General features: G+C 36.3%; 1 protein-coding gene across 1 annotated transcript in view; it reads left to right on the top strand.

Annotated features, from left to right (window-relative positions):
• The first annotated feature begins 5,118 nt into the window (after positions 1-5,118).
• The window catches only part of tacr1a (tachykinin receptor 1a), a 50,816-nt gene continuing 28,370 nt past the window's right edge, over positions 5,119-27,564 (top strand). The window contains exons 1-2 of the mRNA XM_051110671.1: positions 5,119-5,879; positions 20,002-20,196. Coding sequence (XP_050966628.1) covers positions 5,473-5,879; positions 20,002-20,196 — 602 coding nt within the window. The 5' untranslated portion in view covers positions 5,119-5,472. The remainder of the gene's footprint in view (positions 5,880-20,001; positions 20,197-27,564) is intronic.

The following is a 27,564-nucleotide window of genomic DNA, read 5'->3' as shown; positions in this document are numbered from 1 at the left end:
CTGCTGAGGTGGTATGGAAGCCCAGGTTTCTTTGACAGTGGCCTTCAGCTCATCTGCTCATCAGCTCATCTTTTCCTCTTGACAATACCCCATAGATTCTTTGTGGGATTCAGGTCAGGTGAGTTTGCTGGCCAGTCAAACACACCAACACCATGGTCATTTAACCAGCTTTTGGTGCTTTTGGCAGTGTGGGCAGGTGCCAAATCCTGCTGGAAAATGAAATCAGCATCTTTAAAAAGTTGGTCAGCAGAAGGAAGCATGAAGTGCTTTAAAATTTCTTGGTAAACAGGTGCAGGTGGTTTTCAAAAAACACAGTGGACCAACACCAGCAGATGACATTGCACCCCAAATCATCACAGACTGTGGAAACTTAACACTAGACTTCAGGCAGCTTGGGCTATGAGCTTCTTCACCCTTCCTCCAGACTCTAGGACCTTGGTTTCCAAATGAAATACAAAACTTGCTCTCATCTGAAAAGAGGACTTTGGACCACTGGGCAACAGTCCATTTCTTCTTCTCATTAGCCCAGGTAAGATGCCTCTGACGTTGTCTGTGGTTCAGGAGTGGCTTAACAAGAGGAATACGACAACTGTAGCCAAATTCCTTGACACGTCTGTGTATGGTGGCTCTTGATGCCTTGACCTCCATTCCTTGTGAAGTACACCCAAATTCTTGAATCGATTTTGCTTGACAAGCCTCTCAAGGCTGCGGTTCTCTTGGTTGGTTGTGCGTCTTTTTCTTCCACACTTTTTGCTTCCACTCAACTATCTGTTAACGTGCTTGGATACAGCACCCTGTGAACAGCCAGCTTCTTTGGCAATGAATGTTTGTGGCTATAGATAGATAGATAGATAGATAGATTTGCTTTTTTATATATTATTACTAATAATGTTTATCTTGTTAAGCTCCTTAGCTATATTTATAGGTAGCCTAATTAAATCTTGTTTATTTTATAGATTAATAAAATGGAATATGCCGCTTGTCTCTAACAAGCAACAAAGAAACTGAAAAGAGACATGGAAATATGCTTGAGTGCAATTCCCATCAAACATGTGATGTCTTGACACATCCTTTGACTTTACAAGCTTATGGCAGCCAGTTGATGATCTGTTTTATAAAAGAAGACATGTTTGTCTAGCTTGAAGAACTAAAGCCTCTTAAATATGCCCAGGAAAGAAAATATCTCTCTAAGATGTGTCACAATAGCTTTAATCCTCAGAAGTACTTGTTGTTCACTTCTTTATGGCATTATATCAGTGGTTCACAGAAAATCCTATTTATTTTTCCAGTTCACATACACAGCGTGCTCACAACGTTGATTATCTTTCAGGTAGCTTGTGGTTGTAATTACATTTTTCAAAATTCTTCACAGTCCTGCCTAAACTCTCCAGCTTTTCACTGCAGGCCTCTAGATGATCTTTTTAAAATTGTGAAAGGTGAATAGGTGCAATATAGCATAGGTTTGCACCATTAAGGATACAATCAATATTTTAATAGATAAATTAATGGCATGCATTTGAGGTAAAATGTTTACATACTGTACACCTTGCAGAATCTGCAAAATGTTAATTATTTTACCAAAAAAAGAGAGATCATACAAAACTTTATATTTAACATAAAAGACGTTTAAATGTAGAAAATAATAGCTGAATTTATAAAAAATGACCCCGTTCAAAAGTTTACATATGCTTGATTTCTTAACACTGTGTTCCTGCCTAAATGATCCACAGTTTTTTTGTTTGTTTGTTTGTTTTTTTGTTTAGTGGTAGTTGTTCATGAGTCCCTTGTTTGTCCTAAATAGTTAAACTGCCCGCTGTTCTTCAGAAAAATCCTTTAGGTCCTACAAATTCTTTGGTTTTCAGCATTTTTGTGTATTTGAACCCTTTGCAACAATGAATGTATGATTTTGAGATCCATCTTTTCACACTGAGGACAACTGAGGGACTCATATGCAACTATTACAGAAGGTTCAAATGCTCACTGATGCTCGAGAAGAAAAAAACATTCATTAAGAGCCAGGGATGAAAACTTTTGAACAGAATGAAGATGTGTACATTTTTCTTATTTTTCCTAAATATCATATCATATTTTTTTCATTTAGTACTGCCCTTCATAAGCTACAGAAGATACTTGCATGTTTCCCAGAAGACAAAATAAGTTACATTTATCCTTATCTTCAAATGCAAAAAGTTTTCAACCCCACGGCTCTTAACGCATTGCGTTTTTACTATCTGAAGCATCAGTGTGAACATTCTGTGATAGTTGCGTATGAGTCCCTCAGATGTCCTGAGTGTGAAAAGATGAATCCTGAAATCATACAGTTATTGTTGGAAAGGGTTCAAATTTGTGGGACCTGAAGGATTTTTCTGAAGAACAGTGGGCAGTTTAACTGTTCAGGCAAACATAGGAATCATGAACAACTATTACAAGCCTCTGAACCATTTAACTTTACACATTAGTCAGGTTAGATGCTACATTGAATACACCAATAGTAAAAGTCTAGTAAAAGTTTCTTTTTATTTGTTTTTGTTTTTTTTGTTTTCTGAAAGACTTTTCATCAACTAAATAATCGTTAGCTTGTTAAACAACAGTACAGTCCAATAAATGACTGTATTTCTGTCCCTTACAGCCTCATTTTCATCCCTGTCTAAAATGAATTAAGGCGCTACACTGACCAAGGTCTATCGACAAAACACTTTTAATTAGCCAATATTTCATAGTTTGAGAAAAAGATGAAGAAATTAACACTCAAAAACTTTGAAAAATGTCTATTTCTTTCTCCCTTGTGAAACAAAAAATCTATTAGCAGTTACTTTACATCCAATTACTAACAACAAAGTTGCCATTCCATGTTCTGTTAAATTCAGTTCACTGTTGCAATACTGGATAGATGTACAATAATAAACAAAGCACTTATTCATTTTTATTTGAAGTATTGAATTCACTTGCACACATGTCCAGATGTATCGAGAGCCACTGAGCTTATAAGGGTCGGGATATTTTTAAGATGAATGAAGGTCCTCCAGCATTGAGCAGATTGTAGCCCCTCTCTTTTACTCTTTTTCTCACATGGTACATTAAATGTGACCCATGAGGATGACAGTTGGTGTGTGAAATTAAATTTCTGATTTCTTTCTTGTCGACAACCAGTGGTCAAGCCAAATCTTGATTTGTTGAGCAGAGCTTCTTGCCAGAGGATATTATGTTGCTATGATCAAAAGGTAGAGTACACACAAGACGAGAGCATTAAAAGGATTGCCAAGCTATATTTTCTGCATTGCATTCAATCTTTTGAGTGATCCAATTTCCTCAAGATAACCTTGGTCGGTTTAATAAAAGAAAATATCTTACACAACAACAAAACAATAATAATGCAAAAAAAAAACAAAAACAAAAAAACTATTAAGTATTACTATTAAGGAAACTATTAAGGAAATCATACTCATATGTGTAGGTGAAATTAGATGTTTGCATCCCAGATGCTGTCATGATACATAGCTAATTAACATTGATGAGTTGCCACAGCACATCACAATTACATGCTTCTCTAAGTCCCAGAGAGGTTCTTGGAGGAATCTGCAATTCAGGTAATGCATGTGATGTGCTTTCCAACCCTCCTAAACCCATTGAATTGATTATCATAAAAGAGGTCCACAACAACATAATTTGCATGCCTCCAGTACTTTTGTTGAGTTATGGATTGTTTTTTTTACACAAGAAGAAAACAAACTAACTCTAATAGTGAAAAGAAGATAGCACCATAAATCTTTCCTCTAGTGTGTGATTATCTAAAAAAGAGGGTTGTTTTAAATCATTACAGAGAGCTACAGAAACCAGTCACTTTGAATGCAGAAAGAAACAAAGCAATTAACAACACCTCACAGCAAAAAAAGACAGCTACTCAGATGATCACCCAAAAAAAAAAAAAAAAGCCAACCCTTCTATTCTATAAAAATCCCCCCCAAAATAAATAAAGAAAATAAATGCCCATAGCAGTGTTGGTTGAAGGAGTGATTCACTAAAATGCTGAAAAATTGCTCTGTAAAGGGCAGCTCCCTGGGCTTACTCTGAATCATCCAGCATCAAAACGTCCCTTGTTACATGGACACATACACTTTAAAAATGTGTGTGTTCTGTATGCTGAATGATAACAGTGAAATTATGCCCAGAAAGAATAAGAACATCCTCTACAAAGCAAGCAATGTCTGTAATTTACTGTGTCTGATGTTGAAGAATTTAAAAGATCTCCACAAAGCTTTTCCCCATGCAGCACCCCAAGAAAAATGTTTAGGAACAAATGGAACAGCATGTCAGGTTGCATGACACAGCGGTAGGATCTGGCCTTGCTGATGGTCCTGCTTCTCGTTAAACATATAAAACATGCCAAAAAAAAAAAAAAAAAAAAAAAAAAACATTAATCCCTTCCTTTGCAACCAGCTTATTTTTTTCTGGGAAGGCTTGTCACTAAATGTTGGAACATGGATGTAGGGATTTGTGCCTACTGAGAGCATCAGTGAGGTACCGCATCAACGCCGGGCAAATGCTGGTTTGCAGTCAGTGTTCCAAATGATTCTGAGGCTGCCCAAACACAAAATCATAAAATTGTATTTACTCTACAGCAATGTCTATCATGCATTGTTTTAACCGACTGACAGATTGAGTTTAAATTTAACACGAACTGAGATGGAACCACCAGGTGGGGACCGTGAGCTTTTACTGAACTACTTGTGTCAAATTGAAATGAGTTGGGATAGGTTAATAAGTGGAGAGGAACTGGCAAAAAGCATCATACCAAATAACTGACATCGTTATCATAACTATTCTCTGTCCAAACTGAAAGAACCGCACAGAATCTTCCAACGTGAGTACAAGGTGAGCTCCGGATGAATCATAATTCGTATTAAAATAAAAAGAAATTATTTCAAATGACACGTTTTGTTTCAGCATCTGCGCGCGTCCAAACGTCATCTTCCAACCTGCGTGGCACACCTGGCGCGTTCTGAATCACACATGCAGATTACCCGTATTTCGCATTAATTAAAAAAACAGCAACTGTATTTGAAAGGACGAGCCCCTTCGTTTTCTCTCAGAAGCGCGTGTTCACAGCATCTGCTCATGTGTGCGCGCGACTTCTCTTTTGGCACGCGCTGCGCACTTGGCAGCGACGCTCAGAGCAGTGAGGTGCGTGTAACGGAGAGCTAAAATTGGTTTCGTGATGAGGAAAAGTGAAGGAGCAGAGCGTTGCGATCTGTTCTCTTGTCTTCGTTGAAAAAACACACGGCTCATCCTTCCTTATCATTGAATTCAACTGAGAGACACGAATCGGAACTCTTTTTGCGTCATGAAACTGAATTATTTGACTTTTTCTCAAAAGGAGACATGGTCGATTGAACATTAATACGACATTCAGGCAAACAAAAACTTAATATTTTAATCACATTCAACACAATATTTTTTTTCCTCAGTATAGGAATGGATTCGCTCATCACTTCCACTGACTTCCAAAGTAACTGGACAAACAACTCCACCACACAGAATGAAACCGAGATATATTGGAACCAGTTTGTGCAACCGGTTTGGAGGATAGTGCTCTGGGCAGTGGCTTACAGCACAATTGTCATCGTCTCCGTGGTGGGCAATGTAACGGTGATATGGATCATTTTGGCGCACAAACGCATGAGAACCGTGACGAACTATTTCCTAGTGAACTTGGCGTTCGCCGAAGCGTCAATGTCCGCATTCAACACCGTTATAAACTTTGTCTACTCCGTGCACAATGAGTGGTATTTCGGACTCTATTACTGCCGATTCCACAACTTCTTTCCCATAGCCGCCGTCTTCGCTTCCATATATTCAATGACTGCGATTGCGCTCGACAGGTAAGTTTCCATTCGTTTCCATTCACACTGTGGCACGCGTAATACGCGCGGATCTCAACAGTGAGTGTGAGGAAACCTTGCGTTTCTTTGCGCGTATTGTTGTTAAAATGTACAAAATATAAAGTACATAAAATACAAGAATTTAAATGATTAGTTAGTTTCTTTAAGCAGCCCCTTACAAAAATAGCCATGGTAGTTTCCTCCCGATTGTGGAAAATAACTGGCCACCATTGTGGTCACATAGAATAGATTCCTGCTTTCCTGATGCATATTTGTGCCCCTGGACCACAAAACCAGTCATAGGTAGCCCGGATATATTTGTAGCAATAGTCAACCATACATAGTGTGGGTCAAAATGATCGATTTTTCTTTTATGCCAAAAATCATTAGGATATTAAGTAAAGATCATGTTCCATGAAGATATTTTGTAAATTTACCTACCATAAATATATCAAAACATAATTTTTGCTTTGCTAAGAACTTTATTTGGACAACTTTAAAGGTGATTTTCTCAATATTTGGATTTTTAAATAGTTGTATCTCGGCTAAATATTGTCCTATTCTAACAAACAATACATCAATGGAAAGCCCATTTATTCAGCTTTCAAATGATGACTGGGGTCACTTTTCACTGATTAATAATTTCCATATCAATGTATTACGGTTTTACAGCATTAACTGTAGCTATGGTGGGGTAAAACTAAAGATGATCCCCTTTAAAACAATGTGTATTTACTATTAACATATTTAGATATATTTAGCATGTGTAGTATGATGATGCATTAGCCAATGTGTTATAAAAAAAATAAAAATAACAGAAAATGCTGATAAGTTGCTATTAATGCTAAGGCTTCATACCCCCAAGGGTCTAGCTAATTTATCTTTTATCTTTAAAAATAGTATTTTTATTTCACAAATCTAAAAATATGAATGTGTCCAAAATCCCTCACTGACAAACACACACAAAGGATTTGGTATTCAGCATAATGCAATGTCACAGACATTGACTGACTGAATATTAAGCCTACACATGTTGATATTCACATGAAATGACAAAATTAATTAAATGTGATTTTTACAAACTGTGGTTATTAATAGTTGTGCTTTGCTAATAATTGTGTAATGATTAGCAGTAATTAGTACTGCCTTCAATCCAAACACATAATGTTTTAGCTCTTTTCAGGTCCATATTAGGAATTATTGGAGCATTAGAAGGCAGAGGTCATTTGTGTGTGATGTCATATGATAGATGATAGTTATTTATCATCCTGCTCAAAACCTTCCCAAGTCATCGTTTGGAAATCTTAATTACTTTAGTGTGTGTGTGGTTGAGTGGTGATGAGGTAATTGTAAGAGTGCTGTGTCTGCCTGGTTTCTTCATTCAATTACCATGTGTAGCATAAGGGATTATTCACAAGAGGGCCTAGATTTCAGGTAATGTCTGACCGCTCATCACCCTGTTCTAATTCTAAGATGTCATTTTTCCAACCTTTTGACACAACACAGCTAATTTTCAAAAACTGCGCCTGCTTTCATTTATCTACATGCAGAAACATGAACTTCTTTAAAATTCTATTACCTGAGAGACCCGTGTTGGAGATGGAGGGCAGGCGTCAGGGGAAGACTGCGCTGTGTGCGTTCAGGTCCTTATAGAGGAAATACTTATCAGTGTACTAATGGGTTATTTATCTTTGGAAGATTCTTTTGAGAAAAAGAGCAAGCCGAGATTACATTCTATCCAAACATTTGAAGCATACACAGCACATTAATCTTGGGTTTACAAACAAATAACTCAGAGCGAATGCCTTGATTTTTCTTGTAAAGAAGACATTTAGAGACTAGAGCTTTTCATTAAGCACTTCTGGGAGTAGGATGTTTCAGTAGAGTTTTAGCATGTTTTATCTTCCGCCAGTTTTAAGTGATTTCTGTCAGGCAGTGATTTGATTACTATCAAGTAATGGGCAATAGGAGAATTGAAAATTGAATTATGCCTAAAGATATAATGTATAAATAACATTTAATTAGCATTCTCAGAATGGTTTCTGACAAACCTCAAATTGCTTTAGATGAATCAGTTAAAGTCAGGTTGAAATAAAAATGCATCCTATATCTATTTTCTAAGTGCTATTTATAATATTGTGAACAAATCTTCCATGTATTTAAAGGGATAGTTCATCCAACAATTAAAATTCTGTCATTACTGACTCACCCTCATGTCATTCCAAACCTGTTAGACCACAAATTAAGATATTTTTAAAGAAATCCGAGAGCTTTCTGACCCTGCCAGCAATCCAGCTGATATGTTTTATGGCTTAGAAAGATAGTTAAAGACATCAATAAATAGTCCATCAGTGGTTCAAACGTAATATCAGGAAGCTACAAGGATACTTTTTACGCTCTGACGTACAACCCGGATGCTCTGCGCCTTGTTTATAAGCAGAAGACGACGCACACTGTACATAAACATGTCTGAAGATTTCGACATAGAGGATGACTTGCAATTTTTTGTCCACCCCACTTATTTGAACCAGAATATGCAGATGATGAAATAAGAGAGATGGACGTTGTAGGTGAGAACGCCAGCTCCTGTGTCTGAAATAAAGTGAATAAAGTTGTTATTTTTGTTTTCTTTGCGCACACAAAGTATTCATGTAGCGTCATAACATTACAATTAAACCACTGATGCCATATGGATTATTTTATCCTTGTCATTACTAACTTTCTGGGTATTGAATGTATCAGTTGCAGGGGTCAGAAAGCTCTCGGATTTGATCAAAATATCTTAGAAGATGAATAAAGGTCTTACAGGTTTGGATAATTAATGACAGAATTTTGAATTTTGGGTGAACTATCTATGGAAGCCTATTTTCACCACAAAATAAAAAATAAAGTTAATTGCACGTTTTTATCTCACAATTCTTTTTTTCTCACAGAATTGCGTGATATAAACTTACAAACTGGACTTAAATTGCAAGATAAAAAGAAGCAAATGGCGGGAACGGGCTTCCATTACTATCCCTTTAATTTTTCCCCTTAACTTTTAAAAATTAAAATATTTTAGCTAGATCTTCCAGTCAAACAACATACTTCACCAATCATTTAATCTGCTTAAACCCGCCCCTTTCTTGCAATTGACTGCAAGATCACATTCAGATTTGCCTTCATCCAATCAACAACTGGATAGAACCAAAACTCCGCCCTACATTTTTTTCTTTTCTATAATCCATTTAGCGAGGATCTAAGACATTCAAATAAGTAGTAATAAAAAGCACATTCAAATAAGTAGTCATAAAAAACATTTTTATTATATTTTTGAGATGTTATTTATTTATTTTTAAATCATACATATAATATAACTACAGTGTTAATTTTGTTGACGAATAAATTTTGTTGTAAATTTTGTAACAAAAAAAACTCATTTTAACGAAAATCGATTGACATTTTCATCAATGAATAAAAATGAGACGAAAATGTGAGAGGGACGATTTGGGAAGAGATTAATTCAGAACGAATCTGCTGCATGGTTATGAATTCTGCAGGACATAAGCTAGCATACATTTGCTGCACATCTTATAAAACATTCAAAAATGTCAATATCTGGGCATAAGAAAAGAGCAGAAATATGGATAAATTTGACGACGCAAAAGAGAACTAAATTAGGTCCGGTTTTCTGAGCGCAGACACCGAAGAAGCACCTCTCACATAGCGTACGAGTACTCTTTCGCATATCATGAACGGAGAAATGCACTCAAAATGATGTTGAATTGTCCATTTTGACAAGTATTTATTTTAACACACTTGGTTACATGAATAGGTGAATGTAAACAGTTGGGAGAATATCGGACACGTATCAGTACATTGCATCTGTCCATTCGGTTTTAAAGGGACAGCAGCCTAATTTAGTTGCTATTGTCTGTGGCATTGATGTTAATAAAAGTGACTGAATCACCTTAGTAGCCCTAATACAAATTAATTTAAATTTATTTATATAAATATGTCTGCTTGAAAGAATGAAGAACATGGTAAAAAGATGTTATAAAGAATGCATAATTAGCCTATATAACCATTGGTATTTTATTGAGACCATGTTCTTGTTTCTTTATGAGAAGTGGTTTCATTTCATTTTAATATAAAGGCTTGTTGTGTGTCACAGGAGTTAAATCTGTCTATCATGATAAAAACTTAATATCAAACCTATACAATGAGTTCTGTAATTTTAGAGAAATGCTTAATTAAAACATTACACTATCTTGTGATATTTAGTCGACTACATCTATACTAAAACTAAAAACAATTAAGATGACTAAAATATGACTAAAACCAAATGGCATTTTAGTTTAAAAAACTAAGACTAAATAAAAATTTGCTGTCAAAATTAACACTATATATCTATAAATTATAATTAGATTTCAACATTTATTTATGATGATCCGTGAATTAGGTGTACGAAACAATCACTAAGCAAAGAAGAATTAAATATCTAGGTGAGGAAATTAGTATTTTCAAACAAGTTTAAAGTGATTTTTTTTACCTTTTGTGGGCATTTTTTAACCTTTATAAAGCCATTCTGTTTTTTGAAAGTGTGCATTATCTTTTGCGTCAATTCTTATATTTAATCAATAAAGTCACTTAGAATAATAAGACATTTTAGGCTGTTATCACACAAATAAAATAATTATCAACAAACTTCATGTTTTCAATATAGAGGAATAGGCATTTAGATGTATTTACCCACTGTTTAATGCAGGACATGAATGCATTTAACCTGCAGTTGCAAATGCATGAAAAATGTTTTAATATTTTAATCCTAAAAAGTTGAATGCAAGTATTTAACATTATTAAAAAAACGAAAAGGTACTTTAAATGTGGAATTACAACCGAATCATTTAAATGGTTGATTCATTCAGGAACAAAACACCGTCATGTTGTTTAGAGACGCAAAACAATGAAGTGGCTGTGTTTGGAATGATTTTTGTTGGCGAAATAGTGCAAAAATAGGCAATATGGTGTCTAAAACGTAAGTCTCTTAATATTAACTTCCAGTTTATTTAACTGTTAAAATCAATTACATCTGTGATTTTTGCACAAAAAAGGGCACTCTCCATGTGATATTGATTAACTATATGAAATTATATAAATATACATTTTCTGCTCCCATATTATGAATTTTGGGAAAATTAATTTTATTAGACTGAATCACGCAGTGAAAGAACGCACTCTAAATGAGACCAGTCAGTCTAGCTAGTGTTTAAGCACTCATAACTCCTCTATAATCAATAAAGCTGTCCATACACTGTATGATAAATAAATCTCTTACTTACATAGTTCGTACATCTGCACTTTGTTGCTTATGATGAGGGAATTCGCGAGTTTCAGTCTGAACAAAACTCAAGGTTTCAGCAATGACTGTTCTGAACGCCTCTGATTGGCCACTGCATTCTAAACTCAATAGTCTCGTGTGTGATTGGTTATAATTCGCAACGCTGTAAAAACGCGCAAATAAAATATGATTTAACGTGAGCAGGTCTAAATTTAATACAGCAATCGAATCTTTTCATTTTCACTAGTTTTATGTTTGAAGTATTATATTTTTATTGAAAAACACTTAATGCTTATGGGAGGTCCGGGACCCCCCCCTCAATTTGAACAGTGATCTTTAGTTTGCCTAAGAGTATAAAAGTCCTTAAGTAAAACCCAGTTATAGATGATCATTCCAATACAAACTCTATTAGGCACTTTGGCTGATGTGTTTTCCTGCCCAGATTTCAGCTCTGTTGCTCTGGTTGAGTCATTGTTGCTTTGTTAACACATGCAGACGGGTGTACATTCACAAACAGCAGCAAGGCTGTCACCTCTCTGCAGACAGATCACTTCGGTTGAGCTGCAGTGTGTGACATAATTGTGCTACGTGCTTTAGTAGCAACAAACGATTGCCTTTCTGTCCAAATATAACCTCTCACAATCTCACTTGTCTCACTTATCAGCTGTTTTGAGTTCCTTATTTTATTTCTTGTGTTAAAAACATGTGAAGGTGCTGACAAGCACAGACTCCTCAAAGTCGAGCTGTAAAGGGATGCTAAATAGCATTTGTGTGTTGGTGAAATGACAAACGGCTTAGAGGTTTAAACTGTCATGTGTGGCAGGAATAAGATTCCTAATCAAATTACCAGACAGAAGCTAAACTTGAAGGAAAAGCACTGCAAGCATCAAATTGTGTAACCGCACTGTCCGTCTCTGCTCCCTCTAGCATGTTGTCGTCATTGATTTAGCCCTGCGCTGCCCAGACCGATGATCTCTTGCCCTGAGTTCCACTTATGTCAAACAGATGTGCTTGAATGTATGTCGGTGCTGCGTCTGACCTCTTCACCTGCTGGAGACTGTGCCATGAGTCTATTGTCAGTTCCTCATTACTCACTCATCTTCGCTGGCACTGTGTAATCACGTTGTCCTTCAGCATATCACTTTAACTGAGCATGACTGGAGAGGCTGAAAACAAATTCATGGGAAAAAATCTGATTGTCCATCACTTATACGCTTGTGTCTGTGTGTGTGTATGTGCCTGCTGGTGGTTTAGCTGTAAGGTTTTCCCATTGTCAGTGCAGTGGAAGTTCTCTCATTTTGCTGAATTACAACTGGCAAATTGACGTTTTATTCTCTTTGATGTTTTATTTTTATACTTTGAGGCACAAGGAAATTCAAAGCTATAGTTCATCCCAAAATGAAAATTTTATGATCATTTACTCAACCTTATTTTTCTAAACCCATACGAACAGAAATAATGAAAAATGGGGATTGATCTGTCAAACTCCAAAATGATAAAATGCACTATAAAACACCCGTAAAAGATGATTTGGTAACGGTCCCTTCTCCTAGAAGCTCTAAAAATGTATTTCGAAAGTCATATGGACTGCAAAAACGGTGGGTTGAAACTTAATTCCCAGATACAATTTGTTTTGCAAAACCAAACATCACTGCAGTCAGTGGTGCAATATTTGCTTCAAGCGCTGCAGAGCTGTTCAGTGAATAACTATAAATTCAATCTGTTCTTCACACAAAGCTGTCATATTGCTTCAGAAGTTGTCAAAAGAAGTGTCATTTTGTAGCTAGTCTTCTGCTTTCACTTTTATTATATGGCAATACATGCCTTTAAAAAGTAAAAGGGCAAAGATTTGTATTCCACAGAAAAAAGCCAGTCATCTTAGTTTAGAACTAAATAAGGGTGAGCAAACGTTGACAGATTTTTCAATGTCACATTGTTTATTTATTTATTTGTTTATTTTCTTAACCATGAAATATTCAGTCCATGCAAGGGCAATACATTTACACCAATTAAAAACAATTGTCTCAACAAGGACACAACTGCCTAACAATTGGCCTGAACTTATGATTTATTTAAATAAATTGATCATTATTCAGGTTGTGAATCTAAAGGGCTGTGGTGAATATTAAGACTTGAACATTCCAGGAGTTAGAGACTGATTGAAAATAAGTTTAATCAGGGGAAGGAATAAAAAGTGCAAAACAATAACCAAACTTTTAAATGTCCTGTGGGTATACTTGTTAGAAAAGTTGGTTGCTTAAAACTCTCTGCAGAAACCATAAGAAGACTTATTAATGAAGTCACTGAGAGAGTCCAGTAGTCACTTTGAAAGAGATAGAGAGTCAATTTTCTAATAAAGAAATAAAAGTGAACCAGTCAACCTTATCAAGAGCTCTGCTTAACATTGGATTTGTAGGGAGGGTGTCACAAAAGACACCATTACTGCCATGCCTGGAGTTAATATAGTAAAATAGATTATGTAGTCAGATGAGACCAGACGAATGGGAATCAGAAGTTAATTAAAAATTCTCCTTCTGTTTACTCTTCTTGATTATCATAAGCAATTCTTCTGAATTTGAAGAAGAAATGGAAATTATAAATGCAATTCTGTTGCAAAATGCTGGGATATGGGTATAACTGGCAGTGCAAAACTGCTCACCTTTTAGGGAAATCTGCAGAATCGGTCACATGAGTGACTTGTGTTTTGGGGATTACGGCTGTTCTTGATGCTGGTCTGTCTGCACATTTGACAGTAGTGGCCAACCATGTGACTGACTTTTTCTTCTTGACAAATATATTATAGAAATATATTAGTTATTTTTTAAAGACATAAATACACAATATTTTGGAAGCCCGTTCCTGCAACTGAATAAAAAATAAAAAGGCAATTGTGACTTTTTCCAGAATTTTCCCCAGAGTTTTTATCATGCAATGACTTCATAACTCGTATTATGATACTTTATACAAGTATTTATAACTTGTATCTCGCAATTCTGACTTTTTAAAGTTTCTATCTCACAATTGTGAGAAAAAAAGTCAGAATTGCAGGATGTAAACTTGCAATTGCAAGAAGGAAATCAGAATCATGAGATGTAAACTCGCAATTGTGAGAAAAAAAGTCGCAATTACCTTTTTTCTTTTACATTTTTTATTCAGTGGCAGAAACGGGCTCCCATGCAATACACTCAAAAGAAAATTAATTACAAATGACTTTGTTAAAATAATCAATTAATCATTTTTGTTGGGACTACACAAATCATTTTTACTATAACTAACTGGGGAGTAGATCTGTAGTTTCCAGCATGCTTTGCATGGGACTGCAATGACAGTAAATGTTGAAATTACCATATTGCACATTGCACACTGCACTTTTTCCCATTCATGATATTATGCACCGTCTTGGTATATATCCAAGTCTTTGTTATTATTTAGAACAAAAAGGAACAGAAATCTCTGAGACAAAATAGTTTTTATGTGGTAAAGATGAAAAATCCTGCATATATGACAATGACTTGAATACTTGAACATAAGAACTACTTAGATGTGTAAACAAAGAATAAAGAAAATAAATAATAACATTCTGGATGAATGAGCGCTCCTCTTGCAGTTGTGTGCTATTTTATAGTGAATAGTCAATGCAAGAGCTGTCAATCTGACTGATCAGTCAATCTAAAATGGATTATTAAAAGGAAATTTAAAAGTGTAAAAGCACAAACAAATTACTTTCAGCAGATCAAATAATCCCAAAAGCTTGATTATTTCCCCAGCAATATTACAGGTGTGTTAAAAGGAAACCCTGGGTATTAAGACTTGTATGGCTTAATATAATGTAAATGGTGTCTCTAGTAGAAAACCCATGAAAGATTTACATTATATTTACATTTACATTATATTTAAAAAAAAAAACCCATACCTGTCGGTGCCGTTAACCTTGTGGGCAACGCGCTGACATATGGCATAGTTGCGCTTCAGGTGTCCCGAGATCAAATCCCGCCTCGTGGACCTTTCCTGATCCCACCCCCCTCTCTCCCACTTGCTTCCTGTCCTATGTCTACTGTCCAAAATTGAAAAAATGGCAAAACAAAATCCATAACTAACCAGCATATGCTGTTTTTTCAACAGGGTTGTGAGCTACTGGCATTGAACTACGCAACACACCTCAGAATACACAACTCACAAAATAAAATACTGATACAATGACCACAGCTACTGAAAGATCTTCCAGGTGGTGATGGATATAAGCATAGGTTTAAACCAAATGCCGTACCATCAGTTTTCCCCACAAAGAGTCTAAACGCCCAGGATATCAAGTGAAATCCGCACTGAGAAACTCCTTCAGTGGCTGCGGCTTCATGACAAGCATAAACGTTTTAACATCATTTGTGAGCTCTTTCAGTAGCTGTCGTCTACTAAAAACCTCAGAGGCCTTGGGGCTAAAGTAGAGAGAACAAAGACGTGGGTCGTTAGGAAGTTTTATTCATCCATGGGCATCTTCCCATTCTTTTCTCCTATTTTATAAGAAAGCAGTGAAGACTTGCATCGCTTCTCTTGTTGCCCTTCAACTGAAAATAACAACCAAAGGCCGCACAATGTGGCATCCTATCAGTATTCTATTTTTAAAGCTGTGTATTACAAATTGTTCTGATAAAAATGGCAACAGACAGTATCAGTAGCTCACAGAGTGCAACCTTTCTACATAATCCAAATAATAAAACATTGTGGATTTATTAAAATCGTGTAAATCTTTCATGGGTTTTATACTACATGTTTTAGTAAGAGATATCTTTTACATTATATTAAGCCATACAAGTCTTAATACCCAAGGTTCCCTTTAAATATCACTGTAGTAATATACGTCTGTATTATGTAACATACATTGGCTTAATCAAAAATGTTAATTAACTGAATGCTAAGTGATTTTCACCATTTTTATTTGCCTGCTTTAGAAACATTCCAGTAAATGCTCCTAATAGGGATCAGAAGTAAAAAGGGAAGACAATTACATTTTAAAACATCCGTGTAAAAATATCCTGGACTTTTGGAGGATTTTTAGAGATTCTTAGAGCAATCCAGTGAATTATTCATTGGATATTAAATTGGGAGAGCAGACCACAAATGCGCAAATGCTGCCTTTTTTCATATTGTTACAGTGGAATACAAAGGTAAAAAGAAAATAATCAGGAGGAAATAAATTCAGTGGACTGAAAACAGCTTGTGTCATAGATATTCTTTTTATACCTTGTCTCCAAAATACAAACCATTATGTTATTCTCTTGACATCTGAAAATAGAACAGGAAGGAAATTTTATAGCTTATTCAATCAAAACTGACAGATAAAGATTATTTGTAACACAATACGATTTGAAATAATTGTTGTGGAACTCAAGAACTACACAGTGTGTTATGTTAAGTTTGGGCTTGTTTGAGGACACCTACTTTAAATAAATGTATGTAATCTGCTAGGGTTTACTAATGTTTGGTAAATGCTACAAACCAAACTGTGGCCCCAAAAGCTGCATATGTACACTGTTTACATGTACTTAGGTATATTGTTTGGTCTACATGACACAATTATGCTTTTCAATGACATATGATAACACAACTATCTGTTGTGTATGACGCTTAACAGATCACATATTCAAGGAAAGTCACATTCTTATTTTCAATTTAGGCATATATTTTTGGCTTTTGGTCAAAAATTTTATCTTTTGTAATATAAAGTACTTTTTAAAGTGGTTGGACCTTGGTGAAATTAGTTTGAGTGCCTACTGAAAATTTCTGAATAGCGGTTTAGCCAGATTAATTGAGAAACGGTTCCAAATGATTTATAATTGTTTGTAATTCACTAAAATGAAACAGCTCATGAGAATCATTCGCTCAAGCATTAGACTTCACTGGTTGTACTGTATGTTTCAAGCTGAGAACCATTAAAATCTTGGTTCTCAGCTTTAGTAGAGGCCACACATTGCACACAGGTACTGAGGGAAACAAAGCAATGTTTTACTCTTCAGATAAAATGCTGACATAGCCTGGCTTTTAATACCATCTCAATGTCAGAAAGAGGTACGTGAAGTTCTGGAAGGATTCTATCAGCTCCAAATGAATAAGTTAAATAAACCCTGCCACAAGTGTATAATCACTGTGCATACATATCTTCTTTATTATTGCAGAGCTTCATGGTGTATCATAGTGATACACTAGTCTGTTGTATTAAGGCACAAACCCAAATCTAAAACCACACAAATCCACTATTGTAGATGCTCAATAGATCAGTAAGTTGTGTGGGGGGATTTACTCTCTGGGCATTTTCATTCGGTTTTATAATGATACAGCTCCATATTGGAACAAATGATTTAAGAGGATTTAGCTTAGATAACACTGAGATCTTTGTGCACTGGGCAGAGATATATGTGTGTGTGTGTGTGTGTGTGTGTGTGGATGGATGTGGATGTGATGAAATCACTGATGTGTTGACAGCTTAACTTGCTGAGAGTGCAGAGCAGGACAATATCTCATGCTTTCAAGCACAACCCAAGCTGCAAAGTGTCAATGAAGATCACAGCGGGAAAATAAGAGTGGTTTAAATAGAATGAAATGTGTGCTGACAGCCAAATCCACAAGCAGACAGTGTGTCTTAATTTGCGTACATACAGTTTTCAAAGGAAAGCGAACACGCTCTTTTCTCTTTGAAGAGTTTCTCTTTGTTGGAGATAAGAAAATTATTTTTTGCTATTAGAAATACTTTTGCTATTATGAATGCTATTTAATGAAACTAATAATTAAGACTTAAAAGAACTCAATTAACATCAAATTAATGAAAGCATTTCCAACTTTAACTGATCTGATTACATAAAAATATGTTTTCCTTAACCAGAACGAAAACATTTAGTACACACAATATTTACTGAATCACAAAAGTGCATTAAAAGAAAACACATTTGGAGAAATTAAGCATTAAATTTGCTCAACAATAGATGTTCTGTACTGAATGGGTGCTGTCAGAATGAGAGTCCAAACAGCTAATAAAAACATCAAAGAAATCCACATGACTCCATCCATTAATTAATGTCTTGTGAAACAAAAAGCTGCGTGTTTGTGAGTCCATAATAAATAATAATCGACTGACTTTTTAATTGGAGAAAGCAATATTGTTTAGTGAGGACTCGTATTTTAGCTGGAAACAATGGTTTAACGTTAAAATGTCTTAATGATGGATTTGTTTCTTGTGAACGCACAGCTTTTCACTTCAAAAGACATTAACTGATAGACTGCAGTCGCGTGGATTACTGGCAGGGTTGCCAGGTTTTCCCAACGAAACCCGCCCGATTGCTACTCAAAACTAGCGCAAAAGTAGCCCAAGTGCATTTCAAGGGGGTTCCCCCGGTAAAAATCGCATTCCGGGGGGTAAAATACACATTTTTGGCAGGGTTCCCCTGGTAAAATTATCATTCCAGGGGCTATCACGTTATTGGGGTCACTTCAACTCGCAGACTTGAAAAAACAACCCGTGGCAACAGTGTTAAAGTAGCCCAACTCACCAATTACTGGTGGATTATTGCAATGTTTTTATCAGCTGTATAATGTAATGTTAAATTTCTTCAAATCATGTATATCTTTGATGGCCTGAGGGTAGGTAGTTTTAGCAAATTTGCATTATTGGGTATAATTTTCCTTTAATTGTTTTAATAATAAAAATTTTTACTCTATTTTGAAAAATTACTCTCAAAAAAAAAAAAAAAATGCTGGGTTAAAAACAACTCAACTTGGGTTATTTGGCAACCCAGCACTGGGTAAATATTGGACAGAACACATGATGAGTTATTTTGACCTAGCTGGTTGGGTTAAATGTTTTTACCCAACATGCTGGGTTGTTTTATTTAAGTCAACTATTGTTTAAAAACTATTATATTGCTGGCTTAAAATAGGATGGAAATTAAAAATCACACACAGAATTATAGAATCAACAGCAATAATCAAAATATGAACATTTATTACTAAGCAAGAGCACTCATAGACAAAAATATAAGACAAATTTAATTTACTTCAGTGAATACAGCATAGTTTACAATATTATATACATTTCAACTCATTTAACAAGCATTTCTTAAATAAAAAATGTAACATTTAAAAGTAGCATTTTAATTTAAGTGTATTTAACCGCTCTCTGTGATCATTTTCATCGAAATAGTGCTAATTCTAGCGCCGGTGTGTCTGCAAAATCTAAGCCTGTGATGGGCTGCTGTTCGCCAAGGGGATTTCACTCGTAGCTGCATTTCACTCGTAGCTGAAGGTTCAATGACTGACTCCATAACCTGCCCATAAATTAAATTAATTATTATATTGAATAAAATCATCTTATGTTGCAAAAGGCGTTTCCATTATGAAAAACGACCGCTGCTGTGCTCTGTAAAATAATATAATTTACAGCACAGTAAAGACTTTATAAATTAAATAAAATGTATACAAACCTTTATTTTGCTGAAGTGCACCAAATCGGCGGCGCTCAGAACCGCTCTCTCCCAAGCAAACACCCAGCGCTCTGACTGTAATTTAGCAGCTAAGTTGTTTCAGCGTAGACAGGCTCAACCCAGCAGTTGAGTAGAAAAAATAACCCAAAATTTAATAAAAGCCTTAAATATGACCCAGCAGCTTAGTTAAAAAAAAAAAAACACCCACCTGTGTACATTTTTAGAGGGTATATTTTTAGAGGATATATTCCATTTTATTCATTTTCTTTTTGTTCAACTGGAAAAAAAACACAAGATGTGGAGCTTTCAGCACATCTGTCTTTTTCGTCCGCAGATACATGGCCATCATTCACCCCCTGCAGCAGAGGATGTCTGCAACCCAGACGAAGGTGGTTATCGGGGTCATCTGGGTACTGGCTCTCCTGCTGGCCTTCCCCCAATACTACTACTCCGACACGGACCAGCTGCCCGGCAGGGTGGTCTGCTACATCGACTGGCCTGAGTACACCGTCCTGGACTTCAAAACAATGTAAACGTCTCACTTTTACCTAATCAGCATGCTTATTGCCCCATGTTACCACTGGCTAATATTGAAAAATGTTTAGGTTGAATATTTGCCTCAGAAATGTATTCAAATATAGATTTATGGCTGCAGGTGCAGAGAATTCTCTTTTCAGATCAAATTTCATCAACGTTTCTGGATATTGCTGGAAATATTATGTTTATTACTCTCTAATTTTGGAGTGATCAAAAATCAGCGCTGCTTATTCCCTAAATGTTTGCTTATATAACAACGCAGAGGAGTTTCTTTACAAAGAAAACAGTAAACACAGGAAAGCCATGGTCCTAAGAGAGAAAAAGACAAGTGTGGAAGACTATTAAAGCAAACATAATTGGAAATCTTGCCCAAGGGTAAATACAATGACTTTACAAGAGCAGACGCTAATGATTATTACTCCTCCGTACTGTGGTTATATACACTCACAAAGTTGGCTTGTATAAAGATCAGCTTTAATCTGAAGTGCTGAGGTACAATGTCAAGTGCTGTGAAAATGGTGCACATCATTAGTACATCGAGTCCATTAGAAGCCGAGATCATTCTGCAAAGAATTTTCATGGGCGTCACTTTGTTTTGAAACACGGTGAGGACAGTTATGGGGGAGGGGGTGCACAGATGTGCCAGTTGTGATGTCACAAAACCGCTTAACTCATGAAATCCGATTTTGCAGAAATAACTCGGCTAAACAGTGAACTGTTTCGATAAATAGTGTATGTGATGTACTCATCCGGATATTAGGTATCTATTGTGGGCTATTTGCTCATTTGAAACGGAAATGTAAGTCTTAAAGGGATAGCTCTGAACTAAAAGAGATGGACATTCTACATCAGAACTACATTCTTAAAAATAAAGGTTCTTTATTGGCATCAATGGTTTTATGAAGAACCTTGAACATCCATGGAACTTTTCAAAGGCAGAGAAGTTTCTTTATAGTCAAAAAAGGTTCTTTAGATTTTTTAAATGTTCTTTAAAATGTTTCTTTTAGGAACTGTTCACTGAAAGGTTCTTCAGGGAACAAAAAAATTGTTCTTCTATGGCATCACTGCAAATCTCCCCTTTGCAACCTTTATTTATAAGAGTGTAGGGCTGAGAATTGATTCTAAAAAAGAATCGGTTTCTTGATTCCGAGGAATTGAGAGTTGATTCCAAAGGTTGGAATCACTCCCATCAAGGGGAATCGACACCTCATTCAGTGCCGTTTTCAGTTCAACAAAGCCTATGAGTGCCTTTGTTGAAGGCTTCAACCTTCAACCTGCATATCTCGGCTGAAAGAAAATAAACTGAAAGAAAGCAAGTCAGTACTGAGCTCATCTGAGTTTGAGAGTGCAGCCTTCCATTTGAGAGGCACCCATTAATTCGCCTCTATCAGCCAATGATAATTCTAAAGCAGGGGTGCTCAACCCTGGTCCTGGAGATCAACCTTCCTGCAGAGTTCAGCTCCAACCCTGATCAAACACACCTGAACCAGCTAATTAGGATCGGAAGGAGCACTTGATAATTACAGACAGGTGTGTTTGATTAGGGTTGGAACTAAACTCTGCAGGAAAGTCGATCTCCAGGAACAGGGTTGGGCACCCCTGTTCCAAAGGAAAGCGCTGAGAGCGCATCTGATTGACAGATAAACCACAAGCTCTTATATCAGTGTTGTTAATGTTCTGGTTATTTTGTTTTATTTTGGCTATGACTAATTTAATGGGCAATACAGACAAAGTTACAATTTAAAATCAATCAGAGATATAGAAATGTATTGCAAAGCTTCATATTATAAGAAGGCTACTTTCTACGAGCTTATTCTCTACAGTTCCTCTAATCTAAAAAACAAGAATTGAAAAAGAATCGAAAACGACAGCTAAGAATCGATTCTTTGAATCGAGTCCCATTGATTCCAAAACCAGGAATCGGAATCGTGTTCGATTCCGAAAGCCCTAGTCAGAACGCCGGCTCCTGCAGTCTTTGAATAAAGTTGTTATTTTTGTTTTCTTCGTGCACAAAAAGTATTCTCGTAACTTCATAAAATTAAAGGGGTCCTGTTATGCTCTTGATTTTTCTTGGGGGTGTACTAGAACATGCTTTCATGCTTGGTGGTTCAAAAAACATTTTTTTTTTAACATGATTTATATTATTACAATACATCTCTCCCAGCCTGGCACATAAGGCTCAAATAGTTCTGGGTTTAATGAAGGCCCGCCTACCGAAAAACAAAATGTGTTGTGATTGGCTAGCTGTCCCACTGCGTTGCGATTGCCGAACAGCTTAGACGGTGTTTCAGTACTGCCACGCCCCTTGTCAAAAAAGCAAGTTCCATGTACAGCTGTTAGCACAAGCTAGATTAAACAAAATCTTACATTTTAAATTTGGATATTTTTCGTACAAAAACGCATCAGGAGGCCTCTGGGGGGTTAATAAAGTTTGGGAGTGCCAGAATAAATTTTAATATAACTCCGATTGCATTCGTCTGAAAGAAGGAAGTCATATACACCTAGGACGCATGGAGGGTGAGTAAATAATATGCTACAGTAGTGTTGGGTCCTATCATCAGCCTGTGAGATCACCAATACATGATATTATCGTGCAAATGTATTTAATTATTTTCATACTTAGTTTTTTTCCCAGCATAAGGCTAAAAGCAGCCTAGCATTATCAAAGAGCATCATCACTGATTAGCCTAGCCTATTCTAGTGCAAGTTTATGCATTTTAAAAAACACTCGCGTTATAAGTGAAGCTATCTACACTGTATGATGCATAAATTTCTTACCACACACTGCACACATCTGGGGTGCATTACGGATCTGACGCGCAACCGGCATGTGTTTCGACCCCCTGTACTGCACACGTCTGCGGCACGTTACAGTTCTAAAGCGGCCTCTCTAGCCAATGCTTGTGTTTATACCCGCTACGCTGAGGCTCGCTGAAGCGGTTCTCCACGCTGCATCGCTAAAGTTAGGCTAATCCCCCACATCGACCCTACCCTCCCTCCAACAATTTGAATTTCCGTGGGCGGGATTTATTTTAATGATATTCTAATTGCCGCGTTGTGACATCATTGCATGCGGAAAACAAACGTTGTAGTCCAAAGGAGTCCAAAGGGATTTATTTTTTTTAAATGAAATATATCCTTTTGGAGTGGACTTTGAGATCTGTAACTTTGTGGATCTTTTTTATGCCCAAAGATAGACACCACACACTGACTAAAATTCAAAAAGGAAAAAGAATAATAGCACCCCTTTAAGGTTAAACCACTGATGTCACATGGACTATTTTATCAATGTCCTTACCTTTCTGGGCCTTGAATGTGGTAGTTGCGTTGCTGTTTATGCAGGGTCAGAAAGCTCTCTGATTTAATCTTTTTTGATATATCAATAGAAACGTGGTAGATTAGAGAACGTGTCTGAGAACTGTCTGCTGAGAGAACACTGGCGTCGTCGCTTATTAACAAACAACTACAGTGAGCACTTAGCAAAACAAAAACAAATTGCAGTGCTGGATTATTGCTTATTACTTATTAACACACTTGAACACACTAAAACTAAATCAAAACTTCTACTAAACAAGATTCTTCATCTTTATTAGATATATCACTGCTGTTATCTCTGGAGAGAAAGACACCAGAGAAAAGTGGCGTTACTGTGATTTATCACCCACCGCCTTAAAAGCATATTTTTCTTTCTCTCTCTCCCTTCTGTCTGTTTTATTTTCTTTGTTGGATCATCTCTGTATATTTCAATCACCTGTTTCTGCCTCTCACTTACATTCTGTTTCGTACAACTTTCTGCCGTACTTGTTATATTCCTCTTTCTGTCTGTCTTTACTGCTGTGAGTGAGAAGTGCTAGTCCTTCTCTGTTAGTTAGTAAAGGAGTCGGCTTCCTAAGGAACCAGAGATGTTCCCTTAAGCACCCCACCGTCTCTCTCTCTGACTCACTAAAACTCATTTCACATTTTCCTCAAACTCCCTTCTTCCATTATCGTGTCTTTCACACCAAAGTTGAGCTGTGATATAAAACCTTTTTTGCTGGTGTTCCTACCAGGAGGTATCATAGCTAACACATCCATTTTTGTACCGCACAACGTATTTCTTTATAAATTACACTTCACTGCAAGAAAGATTAATTAATCTCTATTGTCTCGTTTCACACTAAAAATACAGTTGAGGTCAAAAGTTTACATACACATTGGAGAATCTGAAAATGCTCTGATGTTCTGATTTGAATAAGATATTTCACGTAAAAGACTAATTCACATAAAAGATTAAATATAGTCCAAAATAGAAAATAATATCGGATTTTATAAAAATGACCCTGTTCAAAAATTTACATAAGCTTGATTCTTAATACTGTGTTGTAACCTGAATGATCCACAGCTGTGTTTTTTTTTTTGTTTGTTTCTGAGTCCCTTGTTTGTCCTGAACAGTTAAACTGCCCGGTGTTCTGAATCCTTCAGGTCCCACAAATTCTTTGGTTGTTCAGCATTTTTGTGTATTTGAACCCTTTCCAACAATGACTGTATGATTTTGAGATCCATCTTTTCACACTGAGGACAACTGAGGGACTCATATGCAACTATTACAGAAGGTTCAAATGCTCACTGATGCTCCAGAAGGAAAACAGGATGCATTAAAGGGGTCATCGAAAGCAAACTTCACCTTTACATGTTGTTTGAACATTAATGTGTGTTGGCAGTGTATGTACAAATCTACCCTATAATGATAAAAATCCATGCAGTGGTTTTTAATTAATCTGTAAAAATAATATCCCCTTTTTCAAATCGAGCCGTTCTCAGATGCCTGTTGGTGTGCCGTCACACCGACAGAGGCCGCTCCCACGATAGTTGATTGACATGAGCTCTTACCTCAGACCAGCTGTCACAGTCCATTAACTTTCCTTGTTTCGATGCCGAAGCAGGGATGTAAGTTAGACAAGAATATCTTTTGAGGTGTTGTGTTGCTGGATGTAATAATGAACATAGTGGTCGTCATTTACTCCCGACATCTGAGCCGCTGAAGATGCAGTGGATTACATTTGTTTGTGAAGGGAATGCGCCTCCCAATCTACATATATCTATGTTCGCGCGAATCATTCATGATCCAGATTCACTTACAGTGCAAGATTAGCGGCTAAACGTGGCTAAATGTGGCTAAGATCGTCATTCCACAGAGAGAAGAGAGGGGCGGGGTGAGCAGAGCTCATTTGCATTTAAAGGAACAACCCCTTAGAATGAGATGATTTTTGCAGAGCTCATTTTGACAAGGTAAAAAGGGTGTTGTTTTACAAAACCATTGAGAATTTTTAATCAAAGTATATTAGATACTTTTAATTAAGACCCTAAAGAATCATATCAACTTGTGTAAAATGGGCATCCGATGACCCCTTTAAGAGACGGGGGTGAAAACTTTTTGAATTTGAAGATCAGTGTAAATGTAACTTTTTTTGTCTTCTGGAAAACATGAAAAGTATCTTCTGTAGCTTCTGAAGGGCTAAATGAAAACAAAATGATATTTAGGCAAAACAAGAAAAATGTACACGTCTTCATTCTGTTTAAAAGTTTACACCCCTGGCTGTTAATGCATCGTTTTTTCCTTCTGGAGCATCAGTGAGCGTTTGAACCTTCTGTAATAGTTGCATATGAGTCCCTCAGTTGTCCTCAGTGTGAAAAGATGCATCTCAAAATCATACATTCAAGTCATTGTTGGAAAGGGTTCAAATACACAAAAATACTGAAAAACCAAGGAATTTGTGGGACCTGAAGGATTTTTTTTTGAAGAAGAAGAACAGTAAGCAGTTTAACTGTCATTCAGGTTACAACACAGTATTAAGAATGAAGTGTATGTACACTTTTGAACAGGGTCATTTTTTTTTTAAATTCCACTATTACTTTCTCTCATGGACTATATGTAAATGTCTTTTATGTGAAATGTCAGTACTAAATAAAAAAATTACATGCATTTTGTATGACCCCTCTTACTTTGGTAAATTAATTTAGCAGATTATGCAAGGTGTATGTAAACATTTGACCTCAACTGTATACTGAGAGGCAATATAAAATAATAAGACCAGGTTTTCACCTAGCATTAACATCCTTTAATGTAAACACTAAAGCTTCGCCCCTGATTGCAGTGAAGCTCTGTCTATTTATAACCACTCTCCCATCAAACAAACACATGCATTATGTTCGATGAGATTTTAATATTGAGATAATGGTAGCATCATGATTTTTAAGTAGTTCTACAGTGCACCATGAGTTTATTTTAGCCCCATTTGTTGTTTGCTTTTGGGATCTGATAGAGCCTTTGGACACTGAAACAGTGGAGCATGAATCAGACTAAACAACCAGACAGTATTTGTGCACTGCTCCCGGTGCTCTGCAAAAGTGAAGTATTGTAGAGTGTGCCGAAATGAGAAGAGAGCGCCTCGACAAAATCCAAACACAAGTGGTTGCATTTGGAATGCACATTAATACCAGGTGGAAACGCTAATGCGTCTCGACTGACCACTTGTGATCGGATCACTGAAAACCCATCTTAAAACCAGATGTAAACACTGTCTAAGATCTGCTTTCAGGGAATATATGTTGTAGTAGGTTTATTTTTCTTACCTCACCAGTTAAACCTCACTAAATTTTGTTTGATTTATGCATTAAACAAGAAAAAAACATTTGCCATTGGGGTAGAAAACTTTTAATAACTTATATTCATTTCAGTATGTAGAAAAAATAAAGAAAAGGGTAAAGAAAATAGAATAGTGCTTTACAAGCTTCATTGAGCAAGCTGAGGGCAATGCTGGTCACGAAGACTCCTCTGAGATGTTTAAGTAAATGTGGAAAAATAACTTTTCTCGGTGAAAGAAAAACTCCTTGGGCTGACAAACTGAAATTTTTAAGATGTTATTAAAGAGACAGATCATTTCCAGAACAACAATTTACATATAATGTACTCCCCCCTTGTCATCTAAGATGTTCATGTCTTTCTTTCTTCAGTCGTAAAAAAATTGTTTTTTGAGGAAAATATTTCAGGATTTTTCTCCATATAATAGACTGATATGGTGCCCCGAGTCTGAACTTCCAAAATGCAGTTTAAATGTGGGTTTAAACGATCCCAAATGCGGTTGTAAACGATCCCAGCCGAGGAAGAAGGGTCTTATCTAGCGAAACGATCAGTTATTTTCATAAAAATACAATTTCATACTTTTTAATGTCAAAAGCTCGTCTTGTCTTACTCTCCATGAACTCTGTGTATTCTAGCTCAAGACAGTTAGGGTACAAAATACGTCCGTATTTTCTCCCTCAACTTCAAAATTGTCCTATATCGCTGTTTTACCTTTTTTGTTAAGGGTGTTTGATCTTG

Source organism: Labeo rohita, chromosome 5, assembly GCF_022985175.1.
Source record: "Labeo rohita strain BAU-BD-2019 chromosome 5, IGBB_LRoh.1.0, whole genome shotgun sequence".
In the NCBI taxonomy this organism is placed as follows: Eukaryota; Metazoa; Chordata; class Actinopteri; order Cypriniformes; family Cyprinidae; genus Labeo; species Labeo rohita.
Note: the sequence above shows the minus strand (reverse complement) of the source record. Positions and strands in the feature narration are given on the sequence as shown.